Here is a 23,067-nt window from a genome sequence, read left to right as displayed (position 1 = left end):
GTAGAATTGACTAACCAAGAGTTCTTGGACCAGGTGCACTTTTTGCTATGTGCCCAGGCCCAGAGAGTAGTGATGAATGAAATTCCATCCAGCTGGCACCTGCTCATGAGTGGAATTCTCCAGGGTTCAGCTTTGGGGCCAGTCCTGTTTACTACTTTAATCCATGACCTGGCTGAGGGGATCTTGAGTACCCTCAGTCACTTCACCAATGACAGAAAGTTGGGCAGGAGTGTTGATCTGCTGGAGTCAGGAATGCCCTGCAGAGGGATCTGGACAGGCTGGATCAATGGACCAAGGCCAACTGGATGAGGTTCAACAAGGCCAAGTGCTGGGTCCTGCACTTGGGTCACAACAACCCCATGCAGTGCTACAGGCTGGGGACACAGTGCCTGGAAACTGCCCAAGGGATAAAGGAGCTGGGGGTGCTGGTGACAGTGGCTGAACATGAGCCAGCAGTGCCCAGGGGGCCCAGAAGGGCATCATCCTGGCCTGGGTCAGCAATGGTGTGGCCAGCAGGAGCAGGGCAGGGATTGTCCCCTTGTATTTGGCACTGGTGAGGCCACACCTTGAGTCCTGTCTGGTTCTGGTCCCATGGCTGCAAGAAAGACATTGAGAGGCTGGAAAATGCCCAGAGAAGGGCAACAAGGCTGGGGAGAGGTCTGGAGCACAAGTCCTACAAGGAGTGGCTGAGAGAGCTGGGGTTGTTCAGCCTGGAGAAAAGGAGGCTCAGGAGAGACCTCTCTCCAAGTCTCTGAAAGGAGGCTGTAGTCAGGTGGGAGGTCAGCCTCTTCTCCCAGGCAACAGGGACAGGACAAAATGAAATGGCCTCAAGCTGAGCCAGGGATGTTCAGGTTGGACATGAGGAAGAATTCTCTCACTGAGGAGGGTACTTAAGCATTAGAACAGGCTGCCCAGAGAGGCTGTGGAGTCACTGTCACTAGAAGCATTCAAGAAACAATGATACGACATTTAGCACTATGGTTTAGTTGTCATGGTGGTGTTCAGTCAAAGGTTGGACTCTGTGATCTTGGAAGTGTTTTCCAACGCAAATGATTTTATGGTGAAACACCCAAACAGGTTGCCGAGAGAAGTTATGGATGTGATTTGGTTGCATGCTACAGAGAAAATTAGAAGACAATGACAAGAATTGATTTCTACCCTGAAAGTGTTAAGGAATCAGAAAAAGTCATTATCTTAGTGTCAGAGGTTTTTGAAAGAACTGTCTCAAAAACATTTCAGTTTGTGCTTGTTCTTCAGAACGCTTTTGACTCCTTAGATGATCATTTGCCCTTAAAGGAATGCTATTAAAGAGAAGTAAGATTTTTCTAAGCACTTTTGACAGTTTGAAGTTGTTTTCTAATTTTGTTTTGGCTTTTTAATATTAAGGGCTTAGGATTTCTTGAATTGGCAGAAAAAAATGCCATGTTGTTGCTTAAAGGAAATTGGTTTTCCTGCTAGAATAGTCTTTACAACTAAGTTGTAGGATAGCCACTTAAAAATAAGGAAATTGGTAGATTTCTTTGGTAGATCTGTGAAGCAAATTTTTAAGTATGTTGCATTGCAAAAAAACCCTAGTAATTTGAATAAATACTACAATTGTGGTTAGCTTATAATTTATTAACTAACTGTGGCATAGTTTACAAAATCTCTCAATTTGCAGCATTAGTCATGCTCTTGACAGAAAACAGTGATGTTTTATTAGGAGTGGTTAGGCTATAGTATGTACCTTTGATACATCCTCTGCACTAAGTGCACTTCAAGGTGTCAAAGGGGAAATTAAGTGTATTGTGGAGAATGCTGCTGGTTACCTATGTACTTTGAAAAAATACAGTTTTCTTCTATGAAAGGAAACCAAGCAAGCCACATCAACCCCCCAAGAAAGCCACCTATTAGGAAGGCTTCAGCCACTGCTAGGTGAATAATATGGGAAGATGTCCAGGTGATGATACATCAGTGTAATTTCTTGACTGAAATATCTTCACTTTACATTGGAGTACTAATTGGAAGAAATTACAAATTTGTATTGATCATCCAGAAAGGAAAAAGGTTTGTATGACTGATGTAATACTTAGAGGACACTCTCTCACTCTTAAATCATCACTTTTAATTAAGTTTCACTTCTCAACTAAAGAGTTTAATTTTTTGTCATTCATTCATTCATTCATTCATTCCAGGTAAATCCACAGGGACAGAATTTACTCCCATTTAAATTAAGTCTAATAAGTACTGCCTTATGTTGTTGGTGTAGTAACTTGTTTGCAGTCACACTATGTTGAAACAGTGATCCTGTATCTTAATTTATTGTTTTGACCTGAAGTCGTTATGATCAAAACATCATAGCTAATGTTAAAAAAGAGAAAGAAGGAACAGTGAATTTGAGGAACACTGTTCTATTGCCTTTGATAACAGAGAAGCAAACCCAGAATGCACCAACTGCAGAAATAACTCCACTGCTTAGGGTACTCCAGACTTTTTGAGTGTTATGTTAATATCCTTGTAAATTATATTTTGTCAAGTGCATTCTAGCACATATTTATTTTCTTTTCCAGACATAAAAAAATTGAAGCTGGGCACAGTTCAGATAATACATACTGGTGGATGGCATGTGCATTTGACATAACTGTTTAGTTGTATCTCTTCACAGATTGTTATATATTTTAATTAAGTTATTGACCAATCCATTCTTTTTCTCTCTTTTTACCTCTCCCCACCTCAGAGTGAGAGCCTTTCAAGGTATGTGCAATTTAAATAAATTAGAGTTGTTACATTTTCTGTCTGCATGTAGTCATTTTAAATTCTTTATGTACAAATTCAGCTTAAGTCCAGTATTTAGGCTGAGCTTTAAAAGGCTGTGATGATACTTACATTTTGCATCAAGTATGATTGTAAAGCTACAGTCCTGCCATGTGTGAGCAGAGTACTCCATGTTGGGGAATATGTTGAACTCCGTATTTGCAGTGCTCTGAAGGCAGGCTGGGCATTTCATAGAACATAGTGGACACAGTTCTATGCCCTACAGATTTCTCAGCATGGACCCAGCTTTTACAAAGAAGATAAAGAGGTTCTTCTTGCCTCTCTTTTAGAGTATCCTACTGAAAATTTTCTGTGTTACCTCAAGAAAAATACAGACGCTGAAAAACATATTTCCTTAAGACCTCTTAAAAAGTAAATGCTGAAATATTGATAATTTTTTAAAAAGTAATTAATTTCTTTTTGGACCATTAGCTTTAATTGTCGGATTTTATGATGTTCTGACTGGTGAAAATCTGTTAAATTTAACTGCTCTACCACATGATTAGTGAAGAGTGAACAGTGTGAAATTACCCTTAACTTGATTAATATGGTTGCTATTGAGTTATTAGGATAGAGACTACTAAAAATCTGTTTCATCAACTGCTTCTGTTGAAACACTAGAATTCACCGCAAATAGTTTTGAAATCTTGGTTTCTGTAATAAAACTTAAAATTCATCTAGGCCATTCATCTAGTGTGTTTTAAAACTCTTCAATTAAACTAATGTACTTTTAAAAAAATATATGTTCTTTATAAATAAAGAAGAATTAAGCTATCTAAGCTAGTTTTAAAGTATTTTAAGGTATGTAAATACTTGCTTGCATTAAATAATTTAATTATATTTTAAATATTTCTTTGCGTGCATTACTGTGCAGACTGAGCAATTTGAAAACATTTTCATCCAGAATCTTAAAGTACTGGAGAATATAAAAATGAAATTTGAAAGTGAAAACTATGTGTTTAATTTGTTTTTCATTTGAAAATGAAAGTAGAAGACGGTAGTTTAACTAAAATACATAATTGCATTTGGTTGTTTTCAGCTGGTAATAGCAAACTGAAAATGTTTGATACAGTCAGGGGTCTCAGTTTGGCAGCAAAGGCAAAGAAAAATGAGAACTTTTCTTTTACAGATATGATACGGGATCACTCAGCATGTCTGCAGGTGATCGTTACGATTCAGCGCAGGGGCGATCGGGGTCACAGAGTTATCTTGAAGATCGAAAACCATACTGCAGTAGACTAGAAAAAGATGATAGCCCTGATTTTAAGAAGGTATCTGATCCAATAAGCTTGGTGCAAAAATAGAACTTCATTACTGTTTTTCTTAAATTGTGTAGAAGTAATTTACATTGAAACATTGCATCAGAAATGCTACTTAAAGTAACTTAACTGAATGGAGAAGCACAGCAACCACTACAGTGGGGAAAAATACACATTATGAAACAGCTGCTGGCTTTTTGTACTTTGCAAGGCAGGGGGGAAATCCGGAGGAGCCAAGATGCAGTCAAATAAAAAAAATAATATGATAGTATTTATCATAAGAAAAATATAATTAAAACTGATGTGCACGTATGTGAAGCCTTTTATTGTATGTTTGCCAGCTTACATACATATAAGGTAAAAATATGTTTAGGTCTTGTTTTAAAATAGAGGAGAAGTTTGTTGAAAAGTTTACTGTGGTGGGGTAATCTGTGAAGTCTGAAGAAAAAAAAGGTGGCTTATTTATGTGTAAGGTAAGTTGTGTGCTCCCTATGCAAAGTTGCTTGTTTCTAGAAATTTTTAGTAACAATTCCTTATGGTGCTTGCTAATTTTAAACATTTTTATTTTACTTCTTAGATCGTTAGTGTATTTGTTAACGTATGTTTCGAATCTACTTTTGAAGTTTTTTGCCTAATCTCACTATTATCTGATATTTTTTAACAAATATTTTCTCTTAGCTTTATGAACAGATTCTAGCTGAAAATGAAAAACTGAAAGCACAGTTACATGACACCAACATGGAACTTACAGATCTTAAGCTACAGTTGGAGAAGACCACTCAGGTTTGTATAAAACAAAAAAGCATGTGCTTAACCAACAGTGTAGATAGTAAACCAGAAGCACCCCAGGCTATGGGCTACTCTTTACTAGGCATCAGCTTTGTTTTTTATCCAAAGATGGGAATGGAGAAGAGTATTTCTCTCTTTCTAAATAGAAAATAGTCACTATTCTGGTCTTCAGCTGTGAACAAAATGTGCTGCTTCTTGCCTACTTAAGTAGTGGTTCATGTATCTGCATGCAACTTTTCTGTAGGGTAGGAGTAAACACTTTTTACACTGTTAAGCTTATATTCAAACTGACAGTTGGTATTGATCGATTGATTAGTTCATAAACCTGCTGGTAAATTGGCATAACCTGCCAGTCCTTCCTGGCTGGTTAGATAGCTTTATCCTGGAAATGAAGAGCAAACAGTGCACTCTTGTTACCAATAACTGCTGTCACATAACAGAACTGCATACAGTTATACAAGACACATACACTGGAGTTAGATTTGTCTAAATGTGTCTGCTCTTGCTGTAGAATGTTTCATATTGTTGGATCATATTTAGTACAATTTATCTGCACGTAATTGTCTTTCATGAGTACCCTGCAAATGTTAGTGGAGAGCATTTAAAAGATGTCTGTTTTGTAATGCTTTTAGATAGAAATATTATTTCACTCCTGTTAGCCAAAGGCTTTGTAGTGATTAAATAACAGGGATGGTCACAGAAGTGCATGATAAATCCAGCTTATTCTTTATTTCAGTGTTACTTCCCTGAACACACTTTAAAATGTTTTTTTTTAATGACATACTTCAGACAGAATATTAAAATATCTAGTTGGTTTTGTCCTCAGTTCTGAGTTGTTTTAAAGCACATATCAATGTCTTCATCAATTTTGTGTTTCAGAGACAAGAAAGATTTGCTGACAGATCACTCTTGGAAATGGAGAAAAGGGTGAGTTTCTACCAAAGAACTTTTAAATACTCCAATTCAAACTTTGTTTTATTTTATTTGTTTTGCAACCTGTTTTGGATATATTTTAGCAGGAACAGAAGCCTTTCTTATAACTTGAATTTTTTAGAGGATTTGGGGATTTTAGGTTTCAAAGTGGCAATGAATGTGAGAAGGGAATTGCTCTTAAGAATTGCCTTTAGTTTGCTTGTTCATTCGTCATAACCAGTTTCTAAACTCTACTGCTCTCTGTGGATCTGCCACTTATTCCATCTCATCCAAAACCATGTTGGCATCCCCAACCACGTTGGGTTAAGCAGATTCATTGTGTCTCGTTTTTTAACACATTTCCAAGATATAGAGAAGTTAATTTCCTCAGAGCTTTCCAGAGGCACCAGTTATTGTTGGTAATGAAACAGCTGTTTCTGCCTCACAGACATGAGACCTTAAAACTGCTAATGATATAAAATTATCTTTATCCACCTCCTTCCTTGCACTGTAACTTTTTCCAGAGTGATACCATATGATAATGGGGTAGGTGGAGAAAGTGGAAGTATGAGTAAGCAGCGCAGGAAGACGGGCATCAGAGGCAGAGACAACTCTAAATTGAATGGGAAAGAAGTCATGCTGTAAATTTGTATGCGAGACAGACCACAGGAATTATTTCAGAAGTTGGACACATGATAATTTTAGGCTGTAGTTTCATACTAATTTAAAATGCAACCCTGTAAAAGTTTAGTTTCCCAGCAGCGTAAAGCAAACTACCTTGATTGTGTGGTGGTCTTGGCTTCTTTCATGACTCTGAACACAACGTATTCTTTTCTACTCCCTTGATCCTGGAGTGACACATTAGAGACAATCTGGAAAAAAAAATTAGACTTTGACAGTAAGAATTGATGTAAACATTTATTTATCCCCAGTAAATGTCATACTCATTAGGCTTTTGTATTGATTTTCCAGTATTTTAGGTTTTGAAAACAAGTTTAAGTTATACAAAACTCTCCAGTATATAAACAAATAGATTTTACAGGAGCACATGGAGATGTAGAAATACTCTCAGGCACTTTGTGAAGTTTCATTATCTTTATCTTAATAGTCTCTGCAGTTAATTGCTGCTGTTTAGCACCTGTTTCTCTCTTTAATTTTTTGGCATCCTAGTGTGGGCAGTGATTTCATCAGTAGAAAGGTTTCAGCAGCAGATAATTGGTTCCTTGCTTGCTAGCATGGGCACACAAGTGGACATTTAATTATTTAATAGATGTAGCTGCATCCATTACTGTGTGGGTTCATAGGTAATGCACGGAATACTGCATAGATAGACATTATTTCAGTTTTGAATTACTGCTTTCTCCCAAAACAGGCCATTCCATTAAAACAATTGGCTTTTTCAGGAATTCTTGCACTTTCTTAAGACATTCAGTCCAACAGCAAAACGTCTTTCTGAAATGTTGTTTTCCCTTAATGTATTAGTATTAGAGCTAGTGGATAAAATAACGAACTTAGTGATGTATGTACGTAACCTAGGGTGCTGTATGGCTGAAACAGGATTTACACAAAATTTGTACATCTGAATCTTGTTTGTAATTACACACTTCTTTTCAGACAGGAATTTAAATGAGGAATATGTTTATGATTGTATTTTCTGTGTTGTTTAAATCTGAAGTTTCACTTTGAATGTGACTGAAGCTGGGGGTTCTCGGCTGCTAGTTATCAACAGCTGATCTCTAGAAATAAGCTTATTGAATTTAGCATTTAAAAATAATTTAAGGACACCATTTTGATGTGTAATGTAACAATAAAAAAAGCAAAAATTAAAAGAAATTGTAGAGCTTTTCTCAGTATGCTTCTCCAAGTATATGACTTAACTAAAATAAAATATGAAACTAAAGATTTTATATAAATTACATAAAGAAGAGAGGGCAAAAGTAAAGTAGTGAGGAAAAATTATAAGAAATAAAAGGCTGACAGAGAAAGAGCTGAAGGCATCTTCATGCTATGATATTTTCAAGCTGAAACCTACCTTTTCAGTGTAAAAAATATGTATTAAGCCTAGATATTCACTCTAATAAAATTCAGAAAATACTGGCTTTGAATTTTATTTAAATTCTTCAGAATTGATTTATTCAGAAGTGGGTTTCCATGATGTAACTTGGTGATGCAGTGTGAATATTGTTCATTTGAAAACTGTTTACCAGAAAGGGACAATTTCCACAGGGATGGGGGTACAGATCAGACTACACATGCAGGGTCCTAGCAATACATGGGCAAAAATAAGGGTTTCTTTAACAAGCTGTCACTCTTCCAAATATGCTAACACCCCTTTGCAGGATTTTGTATGATGTGATAATAACTTAAATTTACAGGTTTCAATCTGGATTAGAGTTCAGAAAACTGTAGGTACCTTTAAACAAATTTTTCCCAAGTTCAGAATTCTTCAGCTGGGAATTTGAACTGGGGAGAGGTGTATTTCTTTGTATTATCAAATATACAAATATATGTAGGCATATACTTCTGGTTTCACTTCTTAAAAATTGCATAGCTCTGGGGGAGATCAGTTTTTCATATATATCATATATATATATATATATATCATTGTGTACCTCAGTCTCACTGCACAATCCTGTGGCTCCTGATTGCTTTGATAAATACAAATGAGCTATTATATTTTCTAAGATGAGATATTAGCATGTATTTTTTTTTCTTTTTTTGTGAGTTACAAATGTTCCTTGGTATACCTTACAGAGTTGAGGCAGTATATTATAAAATTTTAGACCTCATAGATTTCAAATACTTTCTTTGAGTCCTGGAAATAATCAAATAATACTGGAAAATCATCTCAATGAAACTGCAGTGCATTATTCCACTGGCATCCCTTAAGCTAGTTCCCAAAAGAGTAAGCAGTTAAGAGAAAGAGGAGCATAGCTTCATCTAATAGGAACCAAACAGTTTTCCAGAGATTATATCTATACCAGTCTATTTGTTTCTTTCGTATAATGGGAAGTATAAAAAAATCAATTAAAGATTTTACTGAATTGGTTTTTATTGCTAATAAACAACCTCAACATGCTAGTTATGCAAATGCTTATTATTAACATGTAGTATATGTTATTCTGTAAAACTAGTAGGTAATAGATAAAATTCTAAGTATTTTAAGACAGTGTGGGATTTTTGTTATTTACATCCGTTAACTCTCTGGTACTTATGCTCATTTTTATTATAAAAAAACTTAATTTGAAGGAGTTAAGTACATTAATTAGTAACATCTGCAGTAATATATTTATTACTTTGATAAAAATGAAAGTTGTTTGTTATAATGGGAAAATGTTGGTGTGTAATTGCACTGTGATTAAACTAAATTCAAATGATTTATATCTGAAAGGTGTCCGGCAAGAGTCAGTATCTACTGGGCGGTATGATCTAACCAAAGTTTTACACACCTCAGCCAATGCTGCTTGCTGTTTGCATAACACTGTTGTATGCAGATGCATATGTCCACTTTGCAATAATCTGTTGCTTTTGCCTCACCCTCTGGAAAAAAAATCTGAATGTAGAGTACTGATAACTGCAGCTGCTTTCAAGTGAGATACACTGCATTGTCTGACACAGGAAAGCAAGCATCAAGCTATAAGCCCCAAAGTCTATTGCATTAGCTGCTCATCTGTCAGATGTGTTGAAAAATAGGTTTAAACAAAATCAAAACATATCTGCACTGCAGACTGCAGTGTAGTATAGAAAACCCTAAGCTAACTTCCCATAAGCTGGCTTGGTTGTATAATCAGTGCAATCAAATTCATATACAAAGGATAGTTTCTTCTGCTTCTCAGGTAAAAAGGGAAATAAAAGGAAAATTAAACTATACGAGAAATGCAGAAAATCTTCAGGAAACATTTTCTCAAGAAGCAGGTGATCTCATGTAACTAGATTTCTTTGGTACTGAACTAAGTCCTGTAATATCAGTTGTATCAACATCAGATTGAAGTTTGGAGTGTGGACAGATCCCACTGAGCTGAGAAAGATGTTTCAGCTACCTTTGTCTGTGAAATCTAATGCTTTTGTGCTTGTATCTTTTAATATTCTTGTTTTTTCTGATAATTTTCTGCATTTCTTGGATATTAAGGTCTTAAAACAAACTTAGCTCATGAAAAACAAATCCAAACAAGTTGTACTTAAAAACTTTTTTAATTAGTGAAAAGGAGGGGGTATGTTTTGTAGGACTTGATATGAATTTCTATATCTCTTCCTCTTTGGATATTAAAATTCCATATTGACCAAATTTCTATATATCACTGCCATCACAAGTTTTCTCTCCACACTATGCTTTTGGTTGTATGATCTTTGAAACTTGAAGTATTTCACTGTTACCACAGTATTTACAAGCTGTAATTTTTAAAACATTGTATTGTTCAGCTTTAACACACATCTTCTGATTTAGGAAAGAAGAGCACTAGAAAGAAGGATATCTGAAATGGAAGAGGAACTGAAAGTAAGTAAATTAGTACACCATTAATAACAAAGTGTATTATTATGTTAGTGAGACTTGCAGTCCGGCAGTAGGTACTGGTCTCTCTAATTTCACTAGGAAACAGCTAAGTTACAGCATGTCAGAGTCACTCCTGTCACACAGCTTGTAGTGGAGCTGCAGGGCTGGCATAAGCAGCTGTACATGTACAATTGTGGAGGAGGTGCTGAGTTCTAGGATTCTATAACATGGCTAACAAGAAACATTCTGGGGTGGTTAGAGTGAAACATATCTTAAGCTAATCAAGATGGAATTGCGGTCTACAATTTTGATGTGATACTCGTAAGTTTTCTTTACTAATTACTATTATTAAAACCCATTATTATTAAATAGTGGTAGTAAATAACTGTATAGATATTTAATCATTAAATGTTGTTTCAATCTTTATCTCATGTTCTTTGTTAATTAGATGGCATGAAACAATATCAAAAGAAAAAATTTCTGATTGTATAGTGTGAATCAGGTTTTAATTAACAAAATGCAGTAGGTAGGCTTGAGCTGTTGACAGATGAGTAAGATTTACAAAAATTGATTTCTACTTTTTTCAACTATGTATAAAGTGAATCTCAGAAGCAATATTCTCTATAAAATAAATTCCATTTCTGTTTTGTTTGGATTCTTTAACTAGTTCTTATCAGTGTTAAACCCTCTGATATGATTAAAAAGGGTGGGAATTTGAGTGAGATTATTTTCTACTATGTGCTTTCATATAAATGTTGGACATGGCCAACCAAACTCATAGAATTTAAGTGGAATATTAAAGTACCATTATTTTGACATTTGATATTTGTCACTGATTAATAAGAAGTTTCCTTTTAAGTTTATTTTTAAGCTCCCTCTGGTGCTTGAAAATGGCATTAACCTCCAAATACTTTTCATTAAAATACATGCACCAAGTTCTGTTGTAGTAATTGAAGCTGACAGGCAGAAGAGCAACTGTGATGCCTCTGGCTCCCTTGGATTTAGACCAAGATAGTTTGCTGTAAGGGAGGACACAAGGTCTGTGATTCCTTGAGGGGTCTTCAGAAGTGAAATATAGAAAAAACAAACTATGGTAGGGGAAAATAATTGCCTGCCCAAGAGTAGAAGACAGGATGTAAGCTATGGAAAGCTGGGCTTCTGATAAAAATAGAGAATACAAATGTATTGCCTTTTCCAAACGTTTGTTTTCAATAAGCAATACGTGACAATTCTGAATTAAACATTAAATATTCTTCCCATAGTTTGTTGCACAGTTGTTCAAAAGTATATGTTAAATGTATCATTATGTACAGGGTTTTGAATAGGAGATTTAGTTTGTGCAATTAGGATGTTAAGTGAAGAATTCCAGGAATAGCTCTCATTGTTAATGCATCCTGAACTGTTTTGGAAAGCTGTGACTAATCACTACTGGTACTTAGATTGCTTTTCAAGAATGTGCCACTTGTTTGATACTTTCCTTTCACAGCAGCTTATTTACTTTAAACAGGACTGTCTCTTCTAAATTTTCCTTCAATTCTGCTCTAATATACGTGTAGGTTTTTTTCTTGTTTTCACTCCTATTTCTTTGATTCCTGCAGAACCTGCAACAAATAAAGCAGATTCAATCTTTGAAACACATAAATGAGCGGCTGGTGACTGAGAATAGGGCCTTGACCCGAGTGCTTGCCAAGTTGTCAGGGTCCTGTAGGCAACTGCGCTCTGTGGATTTGTAATCTCTTCCTTCTCCTTTGTTTAGCCAGGCAGGTGTTGACATTCAGTTTGTGCTTGGGCAGAATTTTACCATTAACACTTGTGTGTCAGAAACTGACTCGGTGCTGCTCGGTTCTGGAGGTGTGGCTAAAGATAAAGCATGGTGCCCAGTGTACAAGCTAGAGGTGTTGCAGATGTGCTGGTATGATGTGGTATTGTCCCTGCTAGCACTGAAGCTCGTCCTTGAAGATAAATTGTCAAGGGTCCAGGAGACCTTTGACATGTTAAAACCTTGGCTACAACTGAAAGGATTTGGATTTGCATGAGGATACACTAAAGTCAGTCTCTTGTTTTGCTGTTTGTGTAAATGCTCAACTAGATTTGCTTCTAGTTTTCTAACAAATTTAAATTAAGATTTGAGCTTTCTTACTGCAGTTTGGTTTAAGTGCATAGAGGTGATAAAAGTTTAGTCACAACAAAAGAGTGTTTGAGAACTGGGGTCAGTACTGTGCATTTCTGAATGGTTGTATTAGCAACAATTTTTCTTATATTTGTGTGTTTCAGAGGGAGCCAAAGTATTTTTTTTTCAGAAATTTATTGGAATTTCAAGTTGATTACTGTTTTCATGTATTAACTTCCCATTTGGGTCTTGCTAATCCTTATTCTTACCTAGACAATTTAAAACATCCAGTTCCAGTGCAGAGTTAAGATTATTGATATTTATATTGCTATAAAAATTAGCAGTTTGGATGAGAGTCCTACAATGCATGGACTGTAAAATCACAGACACAAAAAACCTCTGCCTAGTGTGTCAGATTGGTTCAGACCCCTTCTGATAAAGGTATGAACTGCTTTGAGTTTCATCTTGGAAAACAATGCTAGTTTGTTGTTCCTAGTGTTATTGCAGGGTTGTTTCAGAAACCCATGAAAGGTTCAAAACTTAAATGTGGTTTCATTCTCTGACAAATCTATATGCCTTTCTTCCTCTTAAATATAATAAGTGTCTAGGCTGGAGGTTACAGTGAGCTTTTAAGATGTGTAGTTGAAAAAAATAAACAGCCTTCTGCAGGGTGACTCCTGCTAAACTGCTTCCTTTCATCTACCCCCACTTCCAGCTTAGAAAGGAACATGATGAGTGTGCGTTCTGCACAGAATCTGATCTCAGGTTTTCCCCACTGAGAGGCCTGAAATGAAGAGGTTTATCCTTTTGCTCGGTGTCTTTCTGGGATTGGACTAAGATTAGGATGTAGTGTTCCTGATCCAGACCCTGCAGTCCTCAATGCTCCCTTGTGTTAACCCTTACTGAGCAAGTGGAAGTCAGCTCACTGACCTGGCTGAAAACAAATCCCTTTATTCATAATAGTACTTGATCTATCCCACCACAGTATTGTTGGATCACTAAATTAACTGTGCAGAAAGCTGCTGGAACACACTGCTACCTGAGGAGGGAGAGCTGTCCCTTTAGGGCAGTTGTCTTACATCAGCCTCAGCAAAACAATGTGTTTTTTCAACACAGCTGAGCTAATCTAATGACTGCTAACCACAGCTACACATCCATACTGTCTTTTTTTTTTTGCTAGCCACTGGTATTACTTTAAGCATGGTAAGCCATTTGGGGTGTTAATCACAGAAAACCATTCAGTGTTCCTCATCATAGCAGGAGTTTAAAATGGCAGGTCATTGTGGAGGTTGAGTATCCTGACCAGCAAAACAGCAATGGAAACACAGCAGGGAGCCTTGACAGTGTGATGGTAGGTTAACAATAGCAGTGTGCCTCACTAATCTGAACAGGTACTTCAACAGTTCATGAGCTTTTTGTAATCTTTATTAATCAAGTTGTTTCATATGTACAAACTGGTAAATCCTCCAGGAAAAACAGACATGATTATTACTGTACAGATCTGAGATGGCTCCACATATTCCAGATCATATTGAATCATTATTTGCTGAATGAGAACACTGCAAAGTTACTGGCTAGTCATGATACAGACACACAAAACAGTGCATTTTTAATCTTATGCTAGAATCTCATCACAGGAAGATACTTGGCTATTTTAGTGAGAAGCAAATTGGAATTCAAAGTGCAGTATGTTACTGTAATTTTACTGCATTTACTGCAAAGGCATTTTTTTCCTCCCTTGAGGAAAAAACAAGGTGTTGGTGTCACCTCATGAGAAGTTTGAGTGCCCACAGAAATATACTGCATCAAGAGAATTGTTTAAAGTATGTGGGGATTAGTATAGATGAGAAGTGTAAGTATTTTAGGTTACTTATGCTTACCCTTCCTGATGAATCTCCTGCTATCCACAGAATCGTAGAATTATTTAGATTGGAAAAGACCTCCAAGATCATCAAGTCTGACCAGTACCCCAGCACAACCATCCCTAAACCATGTCTCTGCATGCCACATCAAAACATCTTTTAAATACTTTTAGGGATAGCGACTCCACCACTTCCCTGGGCAGTCTTGCTTGACAACCATCTTGGTGAAGAAATTTTTACTTTATGCAATATAAACCTCTCCTAGTGCAACTGGATGCCATTTTATCTTGTCATATAACCCTCTTGTCTCTAATCAGTCATCCTCTATTCTCTAGCAAACTCACAGCAAAAAATAAAGTATTTTCTTATGACCTATTCTGCCTATTAATTGAATCAGGTTTAAAATCTGCCTACAGATTTGCAGATATATAATGGTACTAGATTATGTTAAAGCTCTAATTTCAAAGAGTGGATTTTTTTAAAGTAGTTCACCAGAAAATCTACCTCTCTATGGGTCTGTCTCTATGTAATTAACCATTATGGGCTGCAGCTCCCTCCCTGCTCAGTAGGTTGAAAGAGGACTGTGACATTCCTGGCTTTACTTTGAGGTTTCATTGGAATGCACACACAACACTACTTTTCAAAGTACCCATTTAACCAGTACAAAACCAGACTCCCTTGATTTCCTGTGCACGGCTAGATAAGTCACCAGTACCTTTGGTATGAAATCTGTAGCAGAATGGAAAGGAGGAAGAAGAGGTTTTGGTTGGTTTGCCTGAACCATATGGTTGTTTGATTGTTTGCAGACACATGCATATTATATGGATATGATCCCTATCTTGAACAACCGTAGTTATTTTTTACAGATTTTTGCGGTTATTTTTTACAGTTTTTTTTTTTTAGATTTAAACAATGATTGAAAATTGCAAAAAGATCACTCATGTTGTTCTATTTCAAACATTTACATGGTTTTTGAAAGTAATCAGCATTTTACAGCTCATTTTGTTCAGAGCACAGCTCTCACTTGACTATAATTGAAGCTTCTCTGTGACTCTGAAGAGCTCAACTTAGGTGGCTTCCCCTAAACTCCACCATAAAACAGAGTTGAAATCAAGGACATCAGAATGATTTTTGCCTATTCTAATTTTAGAGACCACCTTTTTTCTTATTATTATATCCTGTCAACTTCCTTTCACATATTTTGATATTTGCAGGGAAAGAAACTAGAGATGTACAACCTCAGTCATTTTCAGTTCACCGCTCTGTTTTCCTGTGAAGGGGTCTGCAGTTCAGTTCAGTGAGTGTGGACAGAAGGAGGTGTAGAAATGAAGCCTCTAGTGCACAGTTAATTAACCCTTTATTTTTAAACTTCTCAGTTCTTACTATTCCATTATAATATTCTGAATATAATGGGATTGAAAGTATAATTTTGTTTGGATAAAATGAAAACAAACTAGTGCCAAGAAAATAACAAAGAATAGGGTACCAGGTGTTACATAGGTTGGTTGGTAGCTGAACTTAGACTTCCTGCATACACTTGCACTTGAGGTTACTGAGCAACCACTGTGCAAGAATAGGCTGTTACCTCCTGTGTAAAACCCCTACTTGAATCCATCAGTGTAATTTAGCCGTGAGTGTGATAGGTGGTTTGTTATCAGTGTGTGAATGTAGATGCACAGAACTGCTGAGATAATTTCTGGTTTCTCTGGCAAGCTGAATTCTTCCAGTACCAATCTCTGTGCCCTGACTTGTCTTTCTTTCCTATCTGATGCAGTCCAACTCTCACCTCATTTGGCTTCTGCCTTGCAGCTTTTGTGCTTGTGTGTCACCCATCTCCTTTGGCAGCTGTTACTTGCCGTTCCCTAACCTGTCTGCCTGAGTGTGTAGCCTGGTGTTGCTGTGATCTCTTTCAGTGATCTGATCTTGTGTGAGCTATGCTATTCAGGGACATGATCTCAAATTACAGGATGTGTGCTTCAACATGACTTTGGAAGTGGTTGGAGGATTAATGCTATGAGCTAACAAGCTGAATCACACTGTATCTGATCGGGATGAAATCATCCAAGAGCACAGTGGTAGAGATGCTTAGCCACAGCATGTTTTTTTGAAACTCTGCAAGTGCAGTATAGACAAGCCTCTTTAAATTGTTGGTAGTTAATTTTCCGCCTGCCCCCCTTCCTCCCCCCTGGAATTTGAAGTATTTCATTATTTTCCTCATGCTACTATAAATGCTTTTGTCAGAGGCTGGTCATCTGCACCACTGAGTTTTACTGCATCTATTCCAAGCAAATAAAAACTTCTAATCTCTAACCCTTAAATGTATCATGATAAAAGGGGAGATTTTTCTGAACTGGTGATACGAAGTGTGAGAACTGCCAAGATACTTAAGCTGAAAAAAGATTTTTACTCGCAGTCCTTGCCTAGTCTTGCTGCTTTTATTTGGGGTGTAACAGCAAATAACCATCATGTTTCGTTTTTCATAGATGCTACCAGACCTGAAGGCAGACAACCAGAGGCTAAAAGATGAAAATGGGGCCTTGATCAGAGTTATAAGCAAACTTTCCAAATAAAGGGTTTACTACAGCAGCAAGTAACGGTATTGCACATCACGAGTAACTCCAGTGGACCATGGTATGGCAGTCACTGGAAGTGTGGGAAAATCCTTCGGAGACTGTCATTTTCAGATATCCTGCCAAACACCCTCTTACCTGTGTGTTTTTTGTATCAAGATCATTGTTTCTGTTATAATGCAGCTGCTGAGAAGATAAAATGACTGAGAAATCTTGTTTACAGCCACAGCATAATAAGGAAAGTATTCAAGGCCAGATACGCCTCAGATATTTAACCAGTAAGCCTTAGTTGTACATAAACACTTTTACATCAACAAAAGCTTTCAGCTCTCACAGACGACAGTTACTCAATAATGTTTTTGTTGTGCCACAATTCCCATTTTTTTCCTATACTCAGTTTTTCTTTAAGTTTGGATTTTTTTTTCCCTTCTAATTTTTCATGTACCAGATTTTCTTGTACAGTGCTTTCACAGCTTTACCATTTGCAGAGACCACACACCCTTTTAAATTACATAATTTGTGTAGCTAACTAGAGTTGTATTGTCCAACCACCTGGAACAGAGATGTTTGGTGGAACATTTGCTTTCACTGTTTGTGCAATATGCATTTATTTCCTATACAAAATGCTTTAAAAGTCAGTTGAAACTAGAAATATTTTAAGAGTCCTGTTTTCTGCCTTTATTGGTCACTTTAAAAAAAAAAAAAGAAAAAAAAAGAAGTTTGTAGTGAAAGACGTTAGATCCTGTAATCGTCACATTCATTTGAGCAGGTACTGAGTGATGCTGTATATATAAATGTGTACTGGTTTGATTTTTCAGACCACCACGTGGCATGCTTGAATATATTTCCCTATTGCAAATGTCTGTTAATGCAAATTAGGCTATCCAGAATAGTGTGTTTAACAAAGTTCGTTAATTTTTATGGTATAAAGAATTTAGACATTGTACATTGTATGGAGCCCTATCTTTACAAAAGGTCTAAACTATATAAAAACTTTATTATCTTTTTGTCCCTTTTTTTTATTTGATAGTGTTCACCATAATAAAAAACCCATAAATATAACTGCTTCACTACATTTCACATACCTGTATTTATCTGAGTGCTGTCCAAAACTGTTGTGCTAGCCAAAGTAATGTACTAAATCATTTGAAAAGCATAACCCATTACACTCACAATAATGTTTATATGCACTGTTGTTGCCCTGTGAGAAGGCATCCAATTTGATAACACCATGTTCAGACCATTTTATACATTTCAGTGGCCTTTAAAAACAAAAAAAAGTACTTAAGTGAAGATCGTTTTTGTTAGAAACAGCTTTTATATATTCACTAAACCATTCAAAATATGACATCCTATTGGCACATAGTTTATTGCCTAAAACCACTGAACAGATCAGCCATTAAAACAAATTGTACATTGTAAAGCTTGTAGTAGCTATTGTATTATTGATTATATTGTATACTATATTAAATGTGAATTTGTACCCCTTCATTTAAAAAGGTCATTGTGTTCTACTGCCTACTTGGGGGGTGGGAGGGTTAGCTTTACAGGGGTGGGATATGTTTTGGTAAGGAAGACATGATGTCCTCTCTCTGTTGATTGGTTTTTTGAAGATGTAAGGTTATGCTCTTACTACCAAGCTCAGGATTTTTGATTTTAAAGGTACACGGATAGTTTGAGATATTGTAATTGATCTGTATGAGAGGTGGGTCTGAACCATAGGGACTTCCATTGTCTTATGCTAACATAAAATAAAGAATTGAATGGCTGCAACATATTGAGTTCTGTTACAAGACAGTTAGGCATATTCTGGATTATATTTGGTAAAGTTTGGGTGCCTGTGAATGATTAAATACGTGTTTCTAATATTTTAGTGTTTTATATTTAGGTTATTTATTCTTTATATCTAAAAAAATGAATGGCTACTGTGCTATATTGATTTTATTGGTAGTACTGAGCAGACCTTGTATCTGCATGAAACTAGTTGCAAAACCCACTATTTTGGAAAAAAAAATGTATTTTGACATATACAAATAAAATGAATACAAAATATTTTAAATGTGTGAAAGTTTTACTGATAAGACATTGAAATTTGTTATGAATTTAAACCATGTTATAAGTTTGCTATTTAAATTCTTTGGTGGGCATTTTTCATTCATTGCGTTACTTGGATGCAAGGTTCAAGTACCTTTCAGAGATTGTAATCAGATTGTGATTATTTGCACATCATTGTACATGCACATCTGTAAATGCAACAGTAAAAAAATGCCATATTTATGCAATCTGTAACAACTTGGACAAATGTTTATATATTTTACATAAACCTGTCTGTGTGCAGAATCTGAGAACCATTTTTTACGTGATATTAACCTAATCTCACAAAGCAATTGCTAAACTTGTGTCATTGTCTTATTGTTCCTGATTGTGTTGAAGATCTATTACATCCCCAGAAAATCCAGCTATGACAGAGAAAAATGGGTCGTGGAAGACTATTTTTATTATTTAGGAGACTGTTTGCATGGAAGAAGTGTATTATTGGTGGCTGGTGACTCTGACAAACCTCTTTAAATGACTAATGCCTTAAATGGTAATTCAAACCAGCAACTTCGATTTTCAGGGGACTTGTGACAGTGTGGAAAGGGATCTCTGTGTCCAGAATTAACATCAGATACAGAGGCATGGAAGTAGCTGGTGTGGAGAGTGAAGAGGCAAAGGGCCTGCCCAGAGCCAGAACCAGCTCCAGCCATGGAGGGAGCCGTAACCTGGGGAGGAGGAATGAATACAGGACACTCAAATGGGAGGAGAGTGCAGGAAGCATGGCTTCATAAGGACTGCCTGACCTTTAAGGCTCCAAACAATAGCAGATACCTAGAAGAAAAAACACAGGAGCTGGAATTTTGTTTTTTGCCCACCTTGTCTTCCTTATAAACAATTTCCTCTGAGCATTCCTAATTCTTACTGCCATACTGGTTTACTGCTGTTTCCTTGCCAGATCCCCAAAAGCACCTTTACAATTCATAATGCGCAGGTCAGTGCATTTCTTTACTCAGCACCAAGTACAAAATGTGAATCTCAGAATTCTCTCATTTAGAAGTACTGTCCCAGCTAAACTTGGGTTGTGGTCTCGTGAACATTAAACTGGTATTAATCTTACCTGTCCGGTCCTGGCCACTATTCATCTGCTGCCATAAGAGCAAATGGGTTACCATACAAGGTTCCTCTCATTTCTGTTTTAGGAAGAGTAGTTACATATGTTTTAGACAAGGAAAAAGGCATACTTTTGGGTTTCTGAAGATACGTGCCTTAGGAGATGTGTGCTGAGGGAGAAATTTTAATTATTTCACCTCTATCATCTGAGAACATTCCTACCAAGAGCAGGGGGTAAGGGAGAAGTACGCCATGATGTCAGACTAGGAAAGGCAAGACCATGTCAGAAAATGAATGGTTTGCATGATGGCATCAGAACAAAATTGGCCCCAAGTCAAGAGTTCCAAGGCCCCATCTCATCCAAGCTCCTGAACAGAGAAATGTCCAGTGCAGCCAACAGTATGAGTTATAGCTTGCTGCTGGCTCATAATACTGTTCAAAGGAGGAATTAATTTATTTCTAAATTGAGTATGAAATAATCATTACACTGACTTGTACTTGATCTGGTGATCCTGGAAGTGCCTTGACTTCCCACAGCTGACACTTTTTGTTCTTTTATGGCCATCTTGAGGTATTACTCCTCTCAGTAGCACATCAGCTCCTCAAGAAAGGAACATGGACCCTTTTGTCTCTGCCCTGTTGCCTGTGGTCCTGTGACAGACGTGTAAGTGGAGGCAGCCAAATCTGCCATGCTGAAATGTGGTGCAACTATGGGTCCAGAGAAGTTCCAGGCTGGGCCTCCCTGGAAGAAAAAGTGGGCAAGGGCTCATGGCAGCTGAGGCCTGTGCAGTATGAAAAGTGTAAGCAGTCTCATTTTTAGTTACTCTTAAAGTCACTTTTCACCTCTTAGTAGTGGCTTCAGTTTCTTTAACTTGACATGGTACAGTGCAGCCAGTAGATAATTATGGCACTTTAATTGTGCAGCAGGGATTAATAATGTTTTATTATGTTTATTATGTTTTATAGATGAAACTTCCCAGTTACAATCCAGAGGACTGTCATAGCAAAGCCATGACACAAATTCACTATGTAATATTTAAAAAACCCAAGAAAACAAACTCCACAGCCATTACACAGTTTTTGGGGGAGGGTGTTTTGAAATAGACAGAAGAAGCAATTGTCACTGCATTGTAGGGGGTTGCTTTCCCACTTGCTTTAAAGGTTCTGTTGAATAGTTCTGTTGCAGCTCTGCTGATCACCTCTGGAATTACAGGGTTGTTTCCACATAGCAATAGCCAGTCTGCTGGGGAACAGAAGTAATGCTCTTAAGTTTTTCAGAAGAAGCTCTTGCTGTTGATGTTTATGTACACGCATTTAGCTGAGTAATGTGTGATTCAGCTTCCTCAAGTTCTTAAAGCCACCTATAATGAATGAAAAACTGCTGGCAACTGGAGTTACTTGCTTTACATTGGTTTGCAGGAGCAGCAGAGGAGCTTGTTAGAGAGTAGTAGCAAATACTGTGCTCAGCCTCAATATAGGTCTAAAATAAGACTAGAACAGTCCTAAAGGTGACTGGAGGTTCATGCACTGAAGACAGAATTAAAAACCAAAACAAAACCTCCCAAACTCACAATTAATTGCTTACTTTAAAGGGACAGCTGCTGCCATACTGATGAGGTAATGAGCTATTCCTGCTTGTGTCAGCACCTCCCCATTTTGTATCACTGATTAGATAGGAAAAGTATGTAGCCTTTAGAGAAAGGAGGAACTGTTCAGTTCTTTCATCTGAAAACATCACCTGTTGGATGTCTAATGTTTCTCATCTGGCCCAGGGACAATTACAGCAGGGACAAAAGCCCCACATTCCAACTCTAATTATTTTGCCCTTCTTGCTTGATTTCTACGTGTCTGTTTTGCAAACCTATTCAAGCTTAGCAGAAATAGTTAGCCGAGACAGTGCAATTCATCTTCTCGTGTGGTCTTTTCCCTTTGCTTTATTTGCTGGAGAAGAAAGAAAAAAAAACAAAACAAATGCAATCAAGTATGGTGGACGCTGGGAAAGAGCCTATTTATTTATTTGGTAGCATCTTCCTGTGCTGCCCCCATTGCTCTACAGCGTCCTTGGAGCAGAGACTCACTGGGCCGAGTTGCTCTTTGAGCAAACCAGCGTCTGCCGCACTGCCTCGGGTGGGACCTCAGCAGGGCTGGCTGCTACACCTCCCACTGACCTTCATCTCTTCTCAGACAGAAAATAGTCCTGTTGCCCTTGGCTGTGGCTTCGTATATGCACGTTTTAATGATGCCTCTGTTTGCAGAAAAGACAGACCTGATCTAAGGGAATTGCTATTTTGCAGCTAAAATGAAGCTACAGCTCTCTGCATGTGGTTACTTGGGCCTATACCCCAAATCTGCCAAAGAAAAGAGCATAGGTGTTACATCAGCTGGTACAAAGTACACATCTACACAAAATTACACAATCTACACATCTTGCCACACAGTCTGGTCACTGTCCAGAAAGAAGCGTTAATGAGTTTGTTTAAAAATACAAATCTGCATTTACCTCAACCACAGGTATTGTCAGTGATTCTTCAGCTGTTAGCAGCTCACCTCTCTGTTTTTAGCTGTATGAAAAGCACCAAATTAGACTAAGTTCTTTCCTCCCAACTTAACCCATGGCTATTGGCGATGTTATAAGTAATGTGGTAAGTAATTGTCCAGTAATGCAGCCTCATAGTAAAGCACTCTTCGTGCTTCATGAAAATGAGAGCTTTCACTACAGGATTTTATGCTTCTTTGGTTCCGTGCATAAAAAAAAGCACAACTCAGAAGTATAAGGGTGAAGGAGCGGAAACGATACTAGAGAAGCGCTAATATTACTTTACCAGTTTCTGCCTAGGAATAATGGCACCGAGATCAGTTTCCAACCCTGGGAGGAGCTCCGAGCGCGGACGGGCCGCTGGCGGGCGGTGTAGCCGGGAGGTGGCACCAGACGGCTTCGCTTCTCCCGGGCTGCTCCTCTGGGCTCCCCTGGGGCTGCTCCTCTGGGCTCCCCTGGGGCTCCTCCCGGGCTGCTCCTCTGGGCTCCCCTGGGGCTCCTCCCGGGCTGCTCCTCTGGGCTGCTCCGGGGCTGCTCCTCTGGGCTCCCCTGGGGCTGCTCCTCTGGGCTCCCCTGGGGCTCCTCCCGGGCTGCTCC

At 37.6% G+C, this 23,067-nt stretch overlaps 1 protein-coding gene and 1 long non-coding RNA gene across 6 annotated transcripts in view; one reads left to right on the top strand and one right to left on the bottom strand.

Moving 5' to 3' along the window:
* Positions 1 to 19,182, top strand: part of PPP1R12A (protein phosphatase 1 regulatory subunit 12A) — a 113,021-nt gene extending 93,839 nt beyond the window's left edge. For 2 of the 5 annotated variants that reach the window (XM_033514673.1, XM_015627393.3), the window contains 6 exons: positions 2,717 to 2,733; positions 3,923 to 4,064; positions 4,731 to 4,835; positions 5,721 to 5,768; positions 10,198 to 10,248; positions 16,701 to 19,182. In XM_033514673.1, coding sequence (XP_033370564.1) covers positions 2,717 to 2,733; positions 3,923 to 4,064; positions 4,731 to 4,835; positions 5,721 to 5,768; positions 10,198 to 10,248; positions 16,701 to 16,787 — 450 coding nt within the window. In that variant the 3' untranslated portion in view covers positions 16,788 to 19,182. Of the gene's footprint in view, positions 1 to 2,716; positions 2,734 to 3,922; positions 4,065 to 4,730; positions 4,836 to 5,720; positions 5,769 to 9,144; positions 9,176 to 10,197; positions 10,249 to 11,843; positions 14,571 to 16,700 lie in introns of those variants that run through there. The other 3 variants (XM_033514672.1, XM_015627394.3, XM_015627398.3) reach the window with 3 other exon arrangements.
* Positions 19,183 to 19,555: 373 nt separating this feature from the next.
* LOC107204394 overlaps positions 19,556 to 23,067 on the bottom strand; it is an 11,495-nt gene continuing 7,983 nt past the window's right edge. Inside the window, exon 3 of the long non-coding RNA XR_004497598.1 lies at positions 19,556 to 19,655. This is a non-coding gene — a long non-coding RNA (uncharacterized LOC107204394). The remainder of the gene's footprint in view (positions 19,656 to 23,067) is intronic.

The sequence above is a fragment of the Parus major genome, chromosome 1A (genome assembly GCF_001522545.3).
Source record: "Parus major isolate Abel chromosome 1A, Parus_major1.1, whole genome shotgun sequence".
NCBI classification, from domain to species: Eukaryota; Metazoa; Chordata; class Aves; order Passeriformes; family Paridae; genus Parus; species Parus major.
This window is presented reverse-complemented; position numbering and strand designations above follow the sequence as displayed.